At 36.7% G+C, this 18,711-nt stretch overlaps 1 protein-coding gene across 7 annotated transcripts in view; it reads left to right on the top strand.

Moving 5' to 3' along the window:
• LAMA2 (laminin subunit alpha 2) overlaps nt 1–18,711 on the top strand; it is a 618,419-nt gene that overhangs the window by 342,931 nt on the left and 256,777 nt on the right. For all 7 annotated transcript variants that reach the window (XM_021936880.2, XM_021936881.2, XM_021936883.2 and 4 more), the window contains exons 13-14: nt 9,234–9,335; nt 11,184–11,395. In XM_021936880.2, coding sequence (XP_021792572.2) covers nt 9,234–9,335; nt 11,184–11,395 — 314 coding nt within the window. The remainder of the gene's footprint in view (nt 1–9,233; nt 9,336–11,183; nt 11,396–18,711) is intronic.

Here is an 18,711-nt window from a genome sequence, read left to right as displayed (position 1 = left end):
GAGAACTCCTAACTGTCTGGTTTTCGATTGCAACCAAAAGCATTCTTACCTGATCAAACTCTTCAAATTCTACTTACTTTGAATTATAACTGAGTACATGGAAAGTATAATTGGGCCTTACTTTTTTTTTTTTCCATTAAGTTCTAGGGTACATGTGCACAACGTGCAGATTTGTTACCTATGTATACATGTGCCATGTTGGTGTGCTGCACCCATTAACTCGTCATTTACATTAGGTATATCTCCTAATGCTATCCCTCCCCCATCCCCCACCCCACGACAGGCTCCAGTGTGTGATGTTCCCCTTCCTGTGTCCAAGTGATTTCATTGTTCAATTCCCACCTATGAGTGAGAACATGCGGTTTTTGGTTTTTTGTCCTTGCGATAGTTTGCTGAGAGTGATGATTTCCAGCTTCATCTATGTCTGTACAAAGGACATGAACTCATCCTTTTTTATGGCTGCATAGTATTCCATGGTGTATATGTGCCACATTTTTTTAATCCAGTCTGTCACTGATGGACATTTGGATTGATTCCAAGTCTTTGCTATTGTGAATAGTGCTGCAATAAACATACGTGTGCATGTGTCTTTATAAGCATGATTTATAATCCTTTGGGTATATACCCAGTAATGGGATGGCTGGGTCAAATGGTATTTCTAGTTCTAGATCCTTGAGGAATCACCACACTGTCTTCCACAATGGTTGAACTAGTTTACAGTCCCACCAACAGTGTAAAAGTGTTCCTATTTCTCCACATCCTCTCCAGCACCTGTTGTTTCCTGACTTTTTAATGATTGCCATTCTAACTGGTGTGAGATAGTATCTCATTGTGGTTTTGATTTGCATTTCTTTGATGGCGAGTCATGATGAGCATTTTTTCATGTGTCTGTTGGCTGCAGAAATGTCTCTTTTGAGAAGTGTCTGTTCATATCCTTCACCCACTTTTTGATGGGGTTGTTTTTTTCTTGTGTATTTGTTTGAGTTCTTTGTAGATTCTGGATATTAGCCCTTTGTCAGATGAGTAGATTTCAAAGATTTTCTCCCATTCTGTAGGTTGCCTGTTCACTCTGATGGTAGTTTCTTTTGCTGTGCAGAAGCTCTTTAGTTTAATTGATCCCATTTGTCAACTTTGGCTTTTGTTGCCATTGCTTTTGATGTTTTAGACGTGAAGTCCTTGAATTGGGTCTTTGAATGCAGCAGACAAAATACATGCTCAAGATAGGTTAGTGCTATTCAAGTGAATAAATATTTTGACAAAAATTTGTATGAGAAATTCCTGTTGGCCTCTCATTCCTCTCTATATGTCTTTCATAGTTATTCTTTTTCCCCCTGACAATCAAAACACTGTAATGAATATCTCTTGGCCTTAACAATAAGAAACATTGAATTGGGTTTTGTTTATTGTATATTGACTAGGCTGTAGTTTATGAGAATGTGGAGTTATATGAAATTGGGAAGAAATAATATGAGTGAGTAGTCCTGTGGGCAGTGGAAGGGCTGAGCTTCTGGGACACTGATAAACAATCAGTGTTAGTTACACCTGAGGCAGTAAGTATCTCTGGTGGTCTGTCCCAGAACTATATCCTTGACCCTGTCACATTCATAGTTTTCATCACTACCTTTTATCTTCTGCAATTTAGGTCACCCAACAGAGATTATATTATCAGGTTAAACTGATTGTAGTGGTCACATTGAAAAGGAAAAAAAAAATCCCAAATTCAGGCCTTTTCCCAGCCATTTCTAATTACTGCACGTGTAAAAGGACATAGTTATTGTGAAAAGAAATGCTATCAAAACAGTCTAATGACTACAAGAAGAAAAAGAAAAGAAGAAAAAGGAGGAAGAGGAGAAGGAGACGAAGAAAAAAGCTAAGGAGAAGATGGGTAACAGGAGATAAAAAAGAGGGCAAGAAAAGCAAATAGGAAGGAAAAAAAAAAGGAGGAAGAGAGAAATGAATGCAGGCAGGCAGGATGTTTCCTTCAGGTGTTTTATGTGTCTCCCCTGGACTGCATAACTCAGTTTCTTCCCTTCTAAACCAAATTTTCTAGAATATATTGTCTCCGTTTGACACCTACAACTCTGGTCCATTTTCTATGCATTAAGGATGATGATGTAACTTTAAAACCTCTCATGTCAATTCTGCCTGTTCTCTAATTCTACAATCCTCTTGTTTATGTTCTATTCTAATAATTATTGAGCTTTTAAAGAAGAGAAATCTGTTCTTATCTCAAATTTATAAATACACTGAAGGAAATAACAAAACCTTGAAGTGAAACACTGTTTCTGTGATAAAAGAGAGCTCTACAAATAGATGCATGAATAAACACTTTTATGGGAGGGATACCTTTTCAGAGTTTAAGACTCAGGGGCTTTGGAATCTAAGAAGATGAATCGCTTGCCCTGTTTGTGATCCTGAATGGAAATTGACAGATATGTTTAATTTATCCTGCTTGCTATTACAAAGCCTTTTTCTCATTTGATTTTTGTGTATCCCTCCTGAAATATTTGCTCTGGTAAGCAAAAGCAAATATTAGGTTTTACACCCCATTTAGTGAAATAACAGTGATGATAATCTGACATCAGAGAACCAAATGTTCCAGGCTTATTTCATGAAAAGGATTTCCTCTCCAGATAGTCCTCAATAGGCTATCCCATCCTTCATTCCTCAATTCATATTTCTTGAGATTGAGAGGGAAAAAAAAGAGGCCAGACCACTAGTAGCCTACTGCTAAATTCTTTTATGAAGCTTAGTTTTATAAATTATCTTTTAGCCTTTTTCAGTCATGTGGGAAAACTTTCCTGCCTCATTAAATCTTTAATGCAATGTGCACCATGCACACTATATTGTTATTTGTGACATTAGGTTATATATTGCATAGTAACGATAATATTACTTGCAAACAAGCTGGTTTTTTCCCCCTGAAGGTAGAATTAAAACAGGTACTCATGGGAAACAGCTACTTGTGTTGTTCTTTTCTTAATGGGGTGAAGCTGAAGAACAGGAAAGTGAATGGCTTAGCCCAGAACCATCTCCAGGAATGGTGGTACATTTTTCCTGCAGTGCCTTCTCAATTTGATATCTGAATCTCCCTGAAGAGAATTTCCCTTAGTAGATATGGAGAAAGAGGGAAGAGGCCAAGCCTTTGGAGACCCTTATGAAATGGAATGAACTGCTCTCACTAAATTCACTTTCTCTTTGTATTGAAAAGAGATATAATTTTCATCTCTAGTAAATATAGTCTAATCCATCCAGCAAATATAAGAATTACCTCAAAGTGAACTAAAATTGCACTTACTTCTACCTGTGGAAAACCATATTTCTCTAGTCAATAGAACAATGACAGCTTAGTTCCTAAATAGCAGGAAAAAATGAAACGTTCAATTGGCTGAACACACAGTGCTCTGTAAAATCAGAGAAACCATTTTTTCCCCAAAATGAACTAATTTGAAAGTCTCGAAGATGCTCAATTTTATGAAAGACTCATGAAATTAATAAATGAGTCTGCAAAGTCCAAAAATGTGGAAAATTACAGTTATATTTAGTATATATAACTTACCAAGACCACTTATATTTTGTTAGAAATTTTCAACGAATGTTAACGGATGAATTTTTTTATACAGAGTTCTCCTGTTTGGAATCTTTTAGCTCCCTTATTTACTGTGGTTGCCACTGACTCCTCATCAGACTGAAAATATAACTAAAAACCTTTTCCTTAGTCTTCTTACTAGTGAAACATCAGCTAAGCAAACAAAGAAAAGCATTTGAATGATCAGAGAGCTATAAGAATGAGAATTCTGACAGGAAAATTTGTTTTTAAAAATCTAAGTAACAGAATGGATAAATATAAAAAGAGACTAGATCAGACATACCCAAACATTCTCAGTTCAGAATGTTCATAGTGTATTCATGATTTTTTCATAGTGCCTCTTTGGCCAACAGAAATAAGCCACCGTTCTATTTCTTAAGTAGTTAGTGCCAAACAACTTAATAAATATTCATGTTCTAACAACCTAGCAATTGTTTAGAAAGAAAATGGACTGAAAATAATAATTTTTTTCATAAATAACCAGAATTACTTACTGATGGGATGTGGTACCTTTGGGGCAATATATGCCTTCTCAAACTTGAGTATCAGATTGGATAATGCTATCCTTATTTCCTTTTCCACATTGACTTTTGTGCAGTTCTTGCTTTTAATTACAGTCTCCCCTGAAAACCTTTCTTAATAAGATATAAGATGGCCTAAAGTACAAGTAAGCAAAAACATGGCTGAAAATGTTGAGAACATCCTTAAATGGAATATAGCATGTTCTAAGGTTTCAATTTGTGAACCACCTTGAGTTAGTTGTTGCAGTGCCCAACAGATATTTAGTATCGCTGTGTTTCCTTCAAATGTTTAGAATATTCCACTGTGCCTTTATGAGTTCACTGCAGCACCCTGGGGCACCTCTACACACAGTTTGTGAACATGGGAGTAGATACATCCTAGAGGCATTGAAACTACACAGAAACTTGAATGACATTAGGGATCCTGGAGCCACTGGAGAATCTTCATTAGGGAAGTGCAACAACATGTGTAATAGCTGATTAAACTTTCCCCATAAAAAAGACTGAAGTCAGAGAGATGAATTCAGATTCTTGATGAGGACCTACTTGGTGTGATATGGCATTGGGAATGGAAAATTAGACTAGAAATATTTCAAGAGAATAGATTGAAGGACTAATCTGATATAAATAATAAAGTTAAAAAATCTGATGCACTTATGAGTTTTCTAATTTAAAATAGAAAAATAAAGCATTTGGCTTGACGCAATCATGGAGGTTGAGAAAATGATCAAGTTTAGCTCCCAGAAAGATCTAGATAATGAGATTAACTTAGGATATGTTGAGTGTTTAAGACATTATTGGAAAGTAATTCAGTAAAATACTGTTTTGGGCTACATTGCATTCCCTCAAAAGTCATATGTTGAAGTGTTAATCTTCAGTACCTCCGAATATGATTCTGTTCAGAGATAGGATCTTTTAAGAGGTAATTAAGTTAAAATGATGTCATTAGGGTGGACCCTGATCCAATATGGCTGGTGTTCTTATAGCAAGACACAATTAGAGCACAGATACACAGGGAAGTCCCTGTGAAGAAACAGAGAGAAGGCAGCCATCCATGAGCTAAGGTGGGAAGTCTCAAAAGAAACCAACTCTGTTGACACCTTGATCTTGGACTTCTAGCTTCTAGTACTGTGAGATAATAAGTTTCTGTTGTTTAAGTCACTTCATGTCTGGTACTTTTTTATAAAGGCAAGAGAAAATTAACAGAGAAACACAGGACAGGCCAGAAGATATAGATTGGTGGACCGGATATAAACATAGTAGTTAATCTATAAGAATGGAATCCGTAAGAAATGATAATCAAAAAAGAGTGAGAAAGGTCTTAGAGCTATCAATCACTGAGTGGAGAATAAGAAAAAAAAAGTGTCTATAAGTGAGACAGAGGTATGACCAGGGCAGGGGAAGGAGTACCAGGAAAATTCAATGTAATGAAAGACAAGGGAGTCAAGAATCATAAGAATCTTGACTCTTAATCATAAAGATTAAGAATGAAACTCAACCAAAGGGCCATTAGTGGTTGCTACACAGAATTTATAAATGACCTTTCAAGACTCACTTCTAATGGAGTACCAAAGGCAGTCAACAGGATACAGAAGATAAAAATTAGAAAACATGGATGTATGGGAAGACAGAAACTGAATGTGATGCCCCATATCTCTAAGTTTGATAGTGAAACTAATAAATAACCATAGGTAAGAGCTGGAGGAGACAATAGACACTGGCAACCCTGTGCACATGGGATTTGAAGGAGAGAGTAAACGTTAGGATACTGAAGGGTTTCTAAGAGAGTGCAGAAGCGAGGGCAAGGAGGCACCAAACAAAGGTGGCACCTGGAACATGGAGGAGTGGACAGATGGAGAAGAGGTAGAGAATTCTTCATCTAAAGCAAGAGGAAAGTATGATATATACTCGGAATATTCTCGAAGCTTTTTCTCTGAATAAAAGCATCCTTCAGAAAAAGAAAGTATTGTCTTGTCTCTTATACAATGGTATGTACTCTTTGGGGAAGACACATTAGCTGGAGACAACACCAGGAAAAGCTTGATTTTAGAGCTTATGGGAAGATTGTGGAGTTGAAGAAAAAATAGAAAGAAATGAATTTTAAAAATAATAAGTTAATATTCCTAGGGGTACAACCTCTAAATTGCAGAGTGATATCTTAAGCAATCCTTTTAAGAATTAGTTAAGTGCCTGAGCGTGGTAGCTCACACCTATAATCCCAGCACTTTGGGAGACGGAGGTGAGTAGATTGCTTGGGTTAGGATTTTGAGACCATCCTGGCCAACATGGCAAAATCCCATCTCCACAAAAAATACAAAAAATTAGCCAGGCATGGTGGCACACACCTGTAGTCCCAGATATGGGGGAGGTTGAGGCACGAGAACTACTTAAGCCTGGGAGGAGGAGGTTGCAGTGAGCTGAGATTGTGCCACTCTACTCCAGCCTTGTTGGCAGAGTAAGACTCTATCTCAAAAAGTGAAGAAAGAAAGAATTACTTAAGTGAGTACTTGACTAACTGGTTATATAAATGTGATCATAAACACATACCTTTAGGGTGACTGACAAAGATATTGATTCTAATATTGTAAATGAGTACTCGTGGCTTGGGAAAAAACATCTAGTAACAGTATCCTGAAAATTTTTTAAATGGTCTGTATTTCACACAACTTAACTGGAACAGCTTCACCCATGACAGTTTCCAGGTGATTCAAAATATGTTGTAATAATGACAAACATGAGTATCAGAGACACACAAGAGAGTTTAGAAAAAAAATCATTTTATGGAATATGAGCTAAAACAATGTTTTACTGTTGTTGCTATTTTTATTAGCCCTCAGCAGAATAAGGTAAATTATTTCTATTCCTTAGTTCGTGTTTTATATTATCTCTGACATATGTAAGGCACTGCTATTTTTCTGCATATTTATTTGTTCATCTTTCCCCCTTTCTCCACCTCTAATTTCTCTCTCTTAGTATTTTACTTTATGTCAGGAATCCCCAACCCCCTGGGGCTATACAGGTCCATAGCCTGTTAAGAATTGGGCCGCACAGCAGGAGGTGAGCATCAGGCAAGTGAGCATTACTGCCTGAGCTCCACCCCTGTCCGATCATCAGGCATTAGATTCTCATAGGAGCATGTGCCTCATTGTGAACTGCACATGCAAGGGATCTAGGTTGCATGCTCCTTATGAGAATCTAATGCCTGATGATCCTACGTGGAACAGTTTTATCCCAAAACCCCTCCTCTGCGTCTGTGGGAAAATTGTCTTCCACGAAACCTGTCCCTGATGCCAAAAAGGTTGAGGACTGCTGCAAGTTTACATTATATGTGACTTTATTATAGATAGATATGAAAAACACATTAGCAAATCAGATATCATAGGTGATCTTTTTCTACTTCATCTATAGTCCTAACAGTTTTGACATTCAAATTATACACAATTTGACTCTTTTTGTTGACAAAATGGAAAATTATCCTTAATTCAAAATGTATTTTATTTGAGCATATATGGTGATTTCATATATTAGGTTGATATTTTTCTTTCCTTTTTAGAGAAGCCATATTCAAGAAAAATAGCATGTACTTCAAATTTTAAATAATCAAAATAGATTCGGAAGCTCAAAAGTTTTAGAACATTATAGGCCTATATCCCAATATTCTTCCGAAATCTATTTTCAAATATATTTATTAATTTAGAAAATTCTAAATAGTTCATTCCTTTTTTTGAAATATATACAATGTAAAACTTTTTTTTTCTCCTGCCTTTCTAGAATCCTCTTATTGAGAAAATGTGTAGCTGATCTAAAGAAGCATGCTATGCAAAATTTTGAATGTTTATCTTAATAGCACCTAAAATCTTCCACATAGGTTCACCCCTCATTACTCACAATAATGCCAAGTGCTGTAGTCCAGGCAGATGTTTATTATTTTATATGTGAAAAGACATTAGAATAAGGCCATTTCTCAGTGGATTAGGGGAATCAGAGTTTTCTGAATTTAAGTTCCTTATAGAGCCCCACGTAATGAGCTCTTAGAAGACGTTGCAGAGCTGTAATATAAAATCCTGTTTAATCAGCCATAGCGAGCTATGTGCCACTCTCTGTGGAACACTAAGAGGAATCAGGGTTCCTCCTCCTCCATCCAGTGCACTCCCAGCCCGGAATTGCTTTCTGGTCAGGGTCGGCCATGACAGGCCATAGAGAGCCAACCCTGCGAAGCCAGGTCTCCGCATGTCAGCACAGAGCAAGCAGCAGAATACAGATCATCAGCTTTGTTTTATGAATGTCTCTATTTACAGTACTGGAGTGGAATTTTTAAAAAAGGATTGCAGTATTTGCATTGAATCTGTCACTCACAACTTCAATTTTGATTCCTGTCCTATAAATGATCTTGCTTTCCCATTTTTTTCTTAATTTCTACAAGGTGACTGTCAATGTCAAAAAACGTAAACCTCAAGTGTATATACATGGTGCTTGGCATGTATGTTAGAAGGAAAGAAGTTCACTTAATGAAAAGAGGATAATATTTATTCAAACTAAGCCTATTAAATTACACAGAGGAAAGTATACCTTCTTTGGCTGTTTTGATTGAATTTTAATATAAAATAAAACTTGCTGCTAACCTTTTGTTTTTCTTTAACCAATAACATTTCTCAGCTTAGTGTACGGGTTATGTAAAGTACCTGTCAAATGGAGGGATGTCTTTGTTGAAAGAATCCAGACTCACAGAAAGTGAGTGACCCTCAGGGATGGGTAGAAATCTCCCAATTTTGACAAAGATCATTCTCTGTTTGGGATTTGTAAAGCTCAAACTATAGACTAAGAAGTTGACAGGAGAGTCTGGTGTTTGGCTTCATGGACCTTAACCTATTTCAGCAAGCCTGCAATACTGGGGAAAACAATACATAAATTTATGTTTATGTCAGGCTTGCAGTTGATGAGTAAGGTTTGTAAAAGGTTACTCCTAAATAAATGCCTATCGTTCCCACTCCATACTCCAGTGATTTCTGCTTCTTGCAAATACTGCCCTCTAGAACAATAAAATTCTTATACAACAATAAGTAAAATATGATTTAATAGCCCATCTCCTATCCTGTAATGATTATGCATCTTCTGTCTTGTAGCTCCCAGCAGTAGGAGGACAGTTGACATTTACCATATCATATGACCTGGAAGAAGAGGAAGAAGATACAGAACATGTTCTCCAGTTTATGATTATCTTAGAGGTAGAGTACTGAGAGCATCATTGATGTTCACCCATGTTACTTCCTTATGTTACTTGAGGTTACCAGTACTGTATTTTTTACCTGCCTCGTTTGACATTGACTTACGTGACTACTAAAAATATATACCTTAGGAGTTTTTAATGCCACTCTTATGTTTCACTCTGAGACATATCTAGAAGATTGAGTATATTTGTTGGGTTTGAATGATAAAGGAGAACTCTAGACCAGACTTGAAATGAAATTTCAAACATAAGAATCATGTTTCCAAAATATAAATATTATGAAAGTGTTTAGGTACACGCTAATTTACATAGTTGTGTTTTTCTCATTTTCGCTTGCTTCCAGGTAGATTTTATTGTCTACTTCTTTGATTACATTAGATAAAATAAAATGAAACAGGAAACTTGTTTATTTAGCGATAGTTTAATCTCGACTTCAAAATCCTGTTTTAGGTAAGAAAGGTACAGGAGAAACTGCTTTCAAGATTTGAAGGGCCATAGGCAATTTCAAAATGCTCGAAGCCTGAAGTTTCCTTAGAGGCTCTCTGCCACCCTTTCTTATCATATCCATTCTTTCCAATAATGTATCCCCTCCCCTCGACACTGATACATATTCAGAGGCACACACATGCATGCATGTTCATGATTCCAAATGGGTAGATGTTAATTTAGCACCAGGCTCTGTTGTTCTTCTGTCTTGAAACTTTCATGCATGTGAATCTATGACAAAATAAAAAATTCTTTCCTCAAAATGGACATTTTCCAGTATGGGATGAAGTGGTCTGCTCTTACTCTCTTTCTCTCTCTCTCTCTGTGTGTGTGTCTCTCTCTCTCTCTCTGTGTGTGTGTGTATATATATATATATATATGGCAACTAGATGTATACTTTGGAATTCCTTTAAGATGAAAGGAGTTCTCTAAATGCAAAGTGTTGAGTGAAATTACGTAGCATTCATGTGAATGAACTAAGACAAGAAGGATTACCTAAATGTCATAGGTCATTCAATATACTCCTTAGATGCCATTATCCTATTTTGAGAATTAGACTGCAGTCTTTCTTATTGTTTGTTTTTTCCCATGTAGAAAGTTCCTTTAAAGTAATAGCTTAATTCAGTTTTAAGTTTCTTTCCCTGTTGTTCTACACAACCCACATCCATCATAAAATATTTGAAATATGTAACTTTTGTGCACTTTTGTCAATTTGAGGTGTTTGTAATCACATATATGTTTGTGAGTTGTCAGGTAGCTATTATTTTAGTTAATGGGGAACTAACATCATGCCAAACCAAGAAGCAAGAAGCATATGCTTCATAATGCATTTGGCTAAGGTTAATATTGAAATTGCATTGCCTTCCCTTCATGTATCCCACAAATATATTGCCTGAATGATAGGGAAAGCCAACCCGAAAATAAAAGTCTACTAAAGGCAGGCATGGTGGCTCACACCTGTAATCCCAGCACTTTGGGAGGCTGAGGCAGGTGGATCACCTGATGTCAGAGTTGAGACCAGACTGGCCAACATGGCAAAACCCTCACCTCTTCTACAAACACAAAAAATTAGCCGGGCTTGGTGGCAGGCACCTGTAATCCCAGCTACTAGGGAGGCTGAGGCATGAGAATTGCTTGAAGCTGGGAGGCAGGTGGCAGCGAGCGGAGATCACGCCATTGCACTCCAGGGGATAGACAGAGACTCTGTCTCCAAAACACATAAATAAATAAAAAATAAACATAAATTTAAAAAGTTAAAAGTCTATTGAGGGTGGAGGATCCAAATAGAGATATGTTTGACACTTTTGTACCCTCTTTTCAGTTTTACCCTTTGTGCTTTCTTTTTTTTTCCTCCCTTTAGGGTAATGACTTGAGAATCAGCACAGCCCAAGATGAGGTGTACCTGCACCCATCTGAAGAACATGTTAATGTATTGTTGCTTAAAGAAGAATCATTTACCATACATGGCACACATTTTCCAATCAGTAGAAAGGAATTTATGACAGTGCTTGCGAATTTGAAGAGAGTCCTCCTACAAATCACATACAGCTTTGGGATGGATGCCATCTTCAGGTAAAATCAAGAACTGCAGCTCCAACGTTCACTCATTTGCTTTGGGGCAAAGGTGCAGGAGCCGCCCCGGAGTGAATTTTTTAAGGCACCTAGGACTTGCTGTCTTCAAAGAGCAGATAAGAACGGAGCCCTAGTTTTCTCAAAGGTTTTCCTTTTAAACCTTTGCAGTTTTAAATGCCCAGAATAAATTCGTCTCGGTTTTTATTATTATTGATGATTCGCTCACAATTGTGTCAGAACGTGTGATCAATAATGATTCCTATATTGAGAAATGTTATATTGGAAAATAAAGTCTCCTTTATGATGGTTCAGAGTGGGAAACTAAAAGATATACTTTCCAGGGCACCCTTATTTGGAAAGCAGTTTCTAAAATATTTCCTTCCAGTGGTTGTTAACTAGTTTCTGGCTTAATAGTATATACATTGTAATAAGAAACGTAAGTCTTTTCATTTAAGTAACCACCGATCTCACTATAAAACACTTTAAGACTATAACAGCCACATGGTATAAAGGAAAGAATATGAACTTTGGAACCAAACTGAGTAGAAATTCAATAAGCTTTATTGCTTACTGTATGTGTGACCTTGGGCAAGTGATTAGGCCTTGAGGAACGTTTCTTTCCGGTGTAAAGTGAGTATACTAATGCCTACTTTTCAGGGTCTTTGTTAACATGATATGTGATAATTAGGAAAGTACTCATCACCTAAAAACTTTCAGGTTTTTCTTGTTCTCCCCCACACTCCCTTGTTTTCTAAAGAACAAACTCCCTGACTTGAACCAAATCTGCTTGTGTCTGATTAACTGCTGTAGGCTGCTATGTTTTTTTATTTTTAAAACAACGACATTTTTATCTGACAGAATTTTAACTTCAACTGTGTCTGAATGGGCTCTTTACCCTTCTCCTTTTCTACTCTAATAATAAGTAACACAAGGTGTCATAGGAACTTGCTTCTAAATCAGATTAAGTTAGATGTTCAAATGTGACCCCAGTCTGACAACCCAGTATACCTTTAATGAAAGCAATGTCTCCAGTATTGGAGTTTTTATTGCTGATGCCACCACCTCTCACCTCCCTGTTCCCCATCATTTCCCTGTGCTGCCTAGTTTGCCTTTCACTGGTAATATTTCAACTTAGTCTAATCATCATTACCATTTCCCAAAGGAGAGAACTGCAGAATCATAAACAGAACCATTGCCAAACAATGTACCTCTTTTGCATAGGCAATTCTTCTAGAAGCTGGGTTAAAATGCCATGGAGATGAGAAGCAGCACTTAGGAATTAATTATGTTTTTCCCATTTAGTAAATAGAGATTGTCGTGATGTTTAAACAGTACAAAGAGATGAGTCCTCCAGCTTTCAAAATGAATGACAACCAAATTGAAAAAAAAAAGTGGCTAGGGGGGCTTATTTATTTTTGTCAGCATTGCTTTTCAGGCTAGTTAATACAGAGACATTTTCCCTTGATTTATGTCAGACAGTTTCAGTGTCTACCCATCTTAAAATCACTGGTTTCATTTGCAGTCTTCTGAGGTTTCGCCATATAGGAAGAATGCATTCACAGTGCGACTCTGTGAAATGACAAAAGAGCTAATCCAAGTAGGTGGCTACTTTCTGTCACCTATATTACCTAAAGCACTGTGGTTCAGTAAGTAAAAGCCAGTGTCAGATTTGAAACTCCTACCCACTCAGGTGAGCTGAAAGTGAGCATGAATCTGGAGTCAGTCAGTAAGCTTGTTATATATTATCTTTGATCTACTAGTAGATTGAGTCATATTTGCAAAACATCACTTGAATTGATTTCAACTTGTCTTCCACAGTAGGCTTCTGACTTGGTATACTGTTTGTGTGCAAGCACGAGTAAATTGAAGCTCAACAAAAATTCATATTTAGACTTATTTACAGTGGATTTACTTCCGTGGCAGTTCTTTCAGCAAATGGGCTTAGGTTCCTCCAGTTATATGATTAGATGGAATTGTATAACGGAAGGAGAACTGGACTGCGGGTCAAGGATTTTGACTTTTGTCTTCAAGTCAGCTATTTAATAGTTGTAAACATAAGTATGGTTTTGACCTCTTTGGACTTCAATCACTTCATCTGTAAAATAAGGAGGACGACAATTGCCCTGCCAACTTCAAAAGGTCGCCGCAAGAATTGAATTACAGAGCTGCAAAAGCACTTGGCTAGTGATAACCCAGCATACAAATATGAAGCATTTCTATCTTATCTACTTCATCCCAAAGGATCACGTTTTCTCCAAATACCATTAAGACTTAGAGACCTCTAGAGAAAGGCACATACTGGTATTTCCATACATATGACAGTTCTTACTGTCATTTTTTTTCCAGAATCCTGATACCCATTAGATAAAATAATTTATTTTCTTCTCACTGTCCTCACTAGGAAGATGAAGGCACAAGTAGAACACTTTTCCTTCTTCTTTTAAGAGTATAAGAGAAATCAACCTAACTGAACTGTCCATCTTTCTCCTTTAAATTCTCCAAGCCTTGGATTTAGTAACATCCTTGGTCTTTAAATTAAGAAAGGCTTTTATGAAGCACCTACATTAGATACAGAACTTTGCACAAAATGTGTTTTCCTCTTACTTTACAGTAGACATTAGTAGAGTTCACCAAATTTCCAATCTCATCCATAAGGGATATTGCATTTCTCTAACCCTGGAGGGTAGATGTGTCATATGACTTGGTTTAGCCAATGAACTGTGTCGGAAATGTATTTTTTTTCCACCTGGTTTAACGTTGAATTTCCAATGTGAGACTCTCTGCAGCTTACTCAGCAAACAGATTAAAAAACAGCTTGGGGCCAGGCGCGGTGGCTTGTGCCTATAATCCCAGCAATTTGGGAGGCCGAGGCGGGCAGATCATGAGATCAGGAGTTCGAGACCAGCCTGACCAACATGGTGAAACCCTGTCTCTACTAAAAATACCAAAATTAGCCGGGCGTAGTGGCGCATGCCTGTAATCCCAGCTACTCAGAAGGCTGAGGCAGTAGAATGGCTTGATCCTGGGAGGCAGAGGTTGCAGTGAGCCGAGATCTCGCCATTGCACTCCAGTCTGGGCAACAGAGGGACACTCTGTCAAAAAAAAAAAAGAAAAAAAAACACACCAGCCTGGAATACAGATTTAGCACACAGAGATCAGCTGCCCTAACAGTCACCCAGGCCTGTAGAGGATTTTACATGAGTAAGTCTTTGTTTTCTGTGAAGCCACTGGGATTTTGGAGTTGTTACCACAGCATAACCAAGTCCATCATGACTTTATCATTGATACAACTCATGAGTATTGCTTGAAAATAAATACAAAATATTTTCAAGGCAAGATATTTTTACACAACTTTTAGTGTAAATTTTGGGGTTTGGGATCAAAAAAGATTATACAGAATTTATATAATAATCTAGAAAAATTCTTGTAAGCAAAGGAGTCTTTGATAATCATAGAAATAGTGTTGATAGGTACACAGTGTACCTCTGCCTTCTGAAGTTAATGATTTGGGTAACTACATTTTGAAGACATTTTGCTGATTTATACTAGGACTTAAAAAGATTTTTGCAGCTCCCTTGGCATCCGGCTATTGGTAAGAGGTGCAGTCAAAATTTTACCCTACGTTTCCTTCCCATTATCTTTGACTACCTCCCAATGCTATTCTGTAAGTATTCGATTCGTTCAGTCTGCAAATATTTACTGAGCACCTTCCATGATTCTCTCTCTAAATCTTAGTTCCTCTTCTATACAATGGCAGAAACAATGTCTAAATTTCAAGATTGGCAATTAAGGCCAAGCTTGTGTATGTTTTTTATTTTTTTGAGGCCAGTCACCAGCTCTGTCGCCCAGGCTGTAGTGCAGTGGCGGATCTCAGCTCTGCTGCAAGCTCCGCCTCCCGGGTTCCCGCCATTCTCCTGCCTCAGCCTCCCGAGTGGCTGGACTGCAGGCCCACAACGCGCCCGGCTAATTTTTGCTGTTTAGTAGAGGCGAGTTTCACGTGAATATGATCTCTGTTTCTTAATGATCCGCCTCACAATGTATGTTAAGCACCTGAAATAGTATCTAGCATATGTTGGGAGGCAATGCAGGGTAACAAGGAGATCTCTGGTTTTGGAGTCGTGCTTGAGTTTGAATCTATGCTGCACCTTTTGCTAATGGTATTATGTTGGACAAGGCTCTTTACTCCTCTGAGCCTCAGATTCTTCATTTGTAAATGTGACTAGACATGGGTTGTTACATTGTTTATTGATACTTAAATGAAATGTCTTTCCAACCTGTATCATAGTGCACAGAAGATAGTAGACAGTAAGTAGTAACTATTAAGAAGCAGTCATTCTAGGCTAGGCTATAAGGATACAAAGGTGGACAAATGATCATTCAACTCAAAGAAGGCATTGTACAGCAGAGAAGACAGATATATATATACATGCTGTACATTTATGATAATATAAATAGTGCAGAAGAAGTGTGCACAGTGCATCCTGGTAGAACTAAGAAGGAAGAGATGAATTCTTGTGTTAGCATTTAATACACTTTTAATAAATTGCTGCAAAAGTATCAGATTCTGTCAGTTACTGCTCTTACTTGGTGTGAGATTGAAAATGTTTAGATAAAATATCTTGCTCTCTCTATATATAGAAAAAAGACAATTGTAACATCAAGGGTTTTTTGTTGTTTTAAAGTATAATGTTTTGAGCTGGTTGTTTTAGTATAATATAGCATGTCTTATTCTGGTGGGAAATGTAGTAAAACAAAAATATTGAGAACAATCTTTAAGCAGCACCAGGACAATGTCTCTGAAACAGTTCCAATATTTTCCATAGTAACTTGTAGAATTATGTCCTCTCTCTTCATCCATCATCTTTTCTGTATTTTCAAGGCATAAAAATAAGAAGGGAAAGTCAGCTAAAGCATTTGACTTAGTTGACAATTCTTTGATAGCTCATGCATCTCCAAAATTCAGTGCTTTATTACTTCCAACATTATGTATTTAAATGAATGCAGTTTGATATCAAGAAAATGACCATATTGAAGGAAAAAAAAATAAACTGCAGCCTTCTTCATGAGTAACACTTGAAACTGTTAAACACATTAAAATCCCATTTAACAAATAGCAGAACCTAATGAACATTGGGATTGCTCGGTGAATACTAATGTGGAATATTACTGGGAAGGATGTTTGAGTGTTGAAGTTTCTCATAGCTCAAAATGGTTACACAGATTAAGGAGAGGAACATCTGTTGTTCAAAAGACAAATGAAATTTGTCAGTTCACTGAAAATATTTTTGTTTTTGTATCTTTTTTAAAACCGTTTCTTAAAGTAGTCAATTGCTCATTCTTCTATTTTGAAATTTCCAGAAATCTTTCTTTAAGTGTTGCATGTCAATTTTATATCAGAAATTCTTGGGCTGTATCTAGATACAGTTGATCAATCTGCTGTTTAGTAAATTATAGTGATCTATTGTATGATAATCAACTAGTATATCAACCATGAAATCATCTAATTCTGAAATTAAAATGATCGGAATTATAGGCTTATCAAGTGACAGTCCATTAATTCCAGGCAGTTAGATTTCACAATACATTCAGGTGAGTTCTGGTCTCTGGCCTCAAGTTCTAATGATAACAGTTTCCGTTCATTTTCTATGTCAAATCAAACAAGTAATTTGTCTTTTACTTATCTGATTTTATTTGTCTGAAATGGGGTTAGTAGGCTTTCTTGTATCCTTTGTCATGGAGTGTGTTAGTCATTGATTGTAATAGAACTGTTTTCCATTCATCTATTCATTTCTTATTTAAGTATTTAGTCAATTACTTTTGTATACATCTATCCATCTGTCTACCCACTCATCCATCCATTCATCAATTCACCCATTCAACAAAAGTCTACTGAACTACTGAACATGTGTGAAGATGATCATGTTGCTTATATAGATGGCAGGACAGGTTTCAGTTCTCAAGGAGTAGCCCATAAGCTCATACCAACATAAGTACTGTCTTTAGTTTAGTAACTCTTCCAAACCCTGTTGTGTTAAGGAGACTTATGAGGCCCAGAAATTCTCTTTCTAGATATATATCCAAAAGAATTGAAAATAGGTATTATGTGTTCACGAATATGAATAGCAATGCTATTTATGATAGCTCAAAGGTAGAAACAATCCAAATATTCATCAACTGATGAATGAATAAACAAAATGTAGCATGTACATGCAGTGAATATTAGTCATAAAAAGAAATGAAATACTGATACATGCTACAGTGAAGTTATCTAGAATAGGTAACTTCATAGCGACAAAAGCAGATTGTTAGCTTACAGGGGTTAGAGGAAGAGGGGAATAGAGAATGACTGCCTAATGGATTCTGGGTTTTCTTTTGGGCTGACAAAATGTCTTAGAATTAGATGTATGTAGTAGCTGCACAACATTGTAAATGTACTAAATGTCAGAATTGTACGATTTATTTTTTACATTTTAAATAGGTTTGAAAATGTCCATCCTACCCCAAACATCAAACTTCCTCTCTATGTATAATTTAAAATGCTTAATTTTATGTGATGGGAATTACACCTGAACTAATGACAAGAAAAAGAAATGCCTGTGACACTGCATTTTTCATTGACAGGGTTCCTTGGTGAAGGGGGAAAAAAGCATTTAATGATTTTCAGATGACACAAGTAACCTAAACACTGTAGAACAGTGATATTTGCCTAATCTAGGACCTTCTACCAGGTTGTCCAAAATGTGCCTCTAGAGAAGATAGCACTCAATTAATAGTGTTGGATGAGTTTATTTACAGGTAAAGATAATTTGCTTGTCTTTAGAGGGTGCCTCCTAGCACTCAGCAGCTAGGATGATTCCATCCAACTGCCTGTATTTGGTGATTTCAGGGTTAATTTCCTTTCCTGCTTCCTGATCATATATGAACTCATACATATTCAAAAGTACTCTCAAGTGTCTAGGCTTAGCAAAGTGGGGGTAAAAGCAATGAAAATTTTAGAAATCTATTGCCGAAAAGCTTACAATTTGGATAAAGATCATCATTTTTGAAGATACGTTTACACCTTATAATGAGCCTTTTAGCTTTGCTCTCTGACTTGATTCCCAAATTCCCAACATTGATTCCCAAATCTAACAAGTTATTTGGTAAGTGTGAATCACTGATCAATAAAAATCTACCATCACTCCTGAGAATGGAACTGAAAATGCAGGCCATAGCAAGAATCAGTTGCTTCTTTCTTATGGTTACAAGATGGCATATCATATGCTATAAAACGTCTATCAGTAATTTTTAAAACTGTAATTATTACGAGTCAATAG

This window comes from Papio anubis, chromosome 6, assembly GCF_008728515.1.
Source record: "Papio anubis isolate 15944 chromosome 6, Panubis1.0, whole genome shotgun sequence".
Taxonomy (NCBI): Eukaryota; Metazoa; Chordata; class Mammalia; order Primates; family Cercopithecidae; genus Papio; species Papio anubis.
The sequence above is the reverse complement of the archived record's forward strand: the minus strand, read 5'-3'. Positions and strand labels throughout refer to the sequence as shown.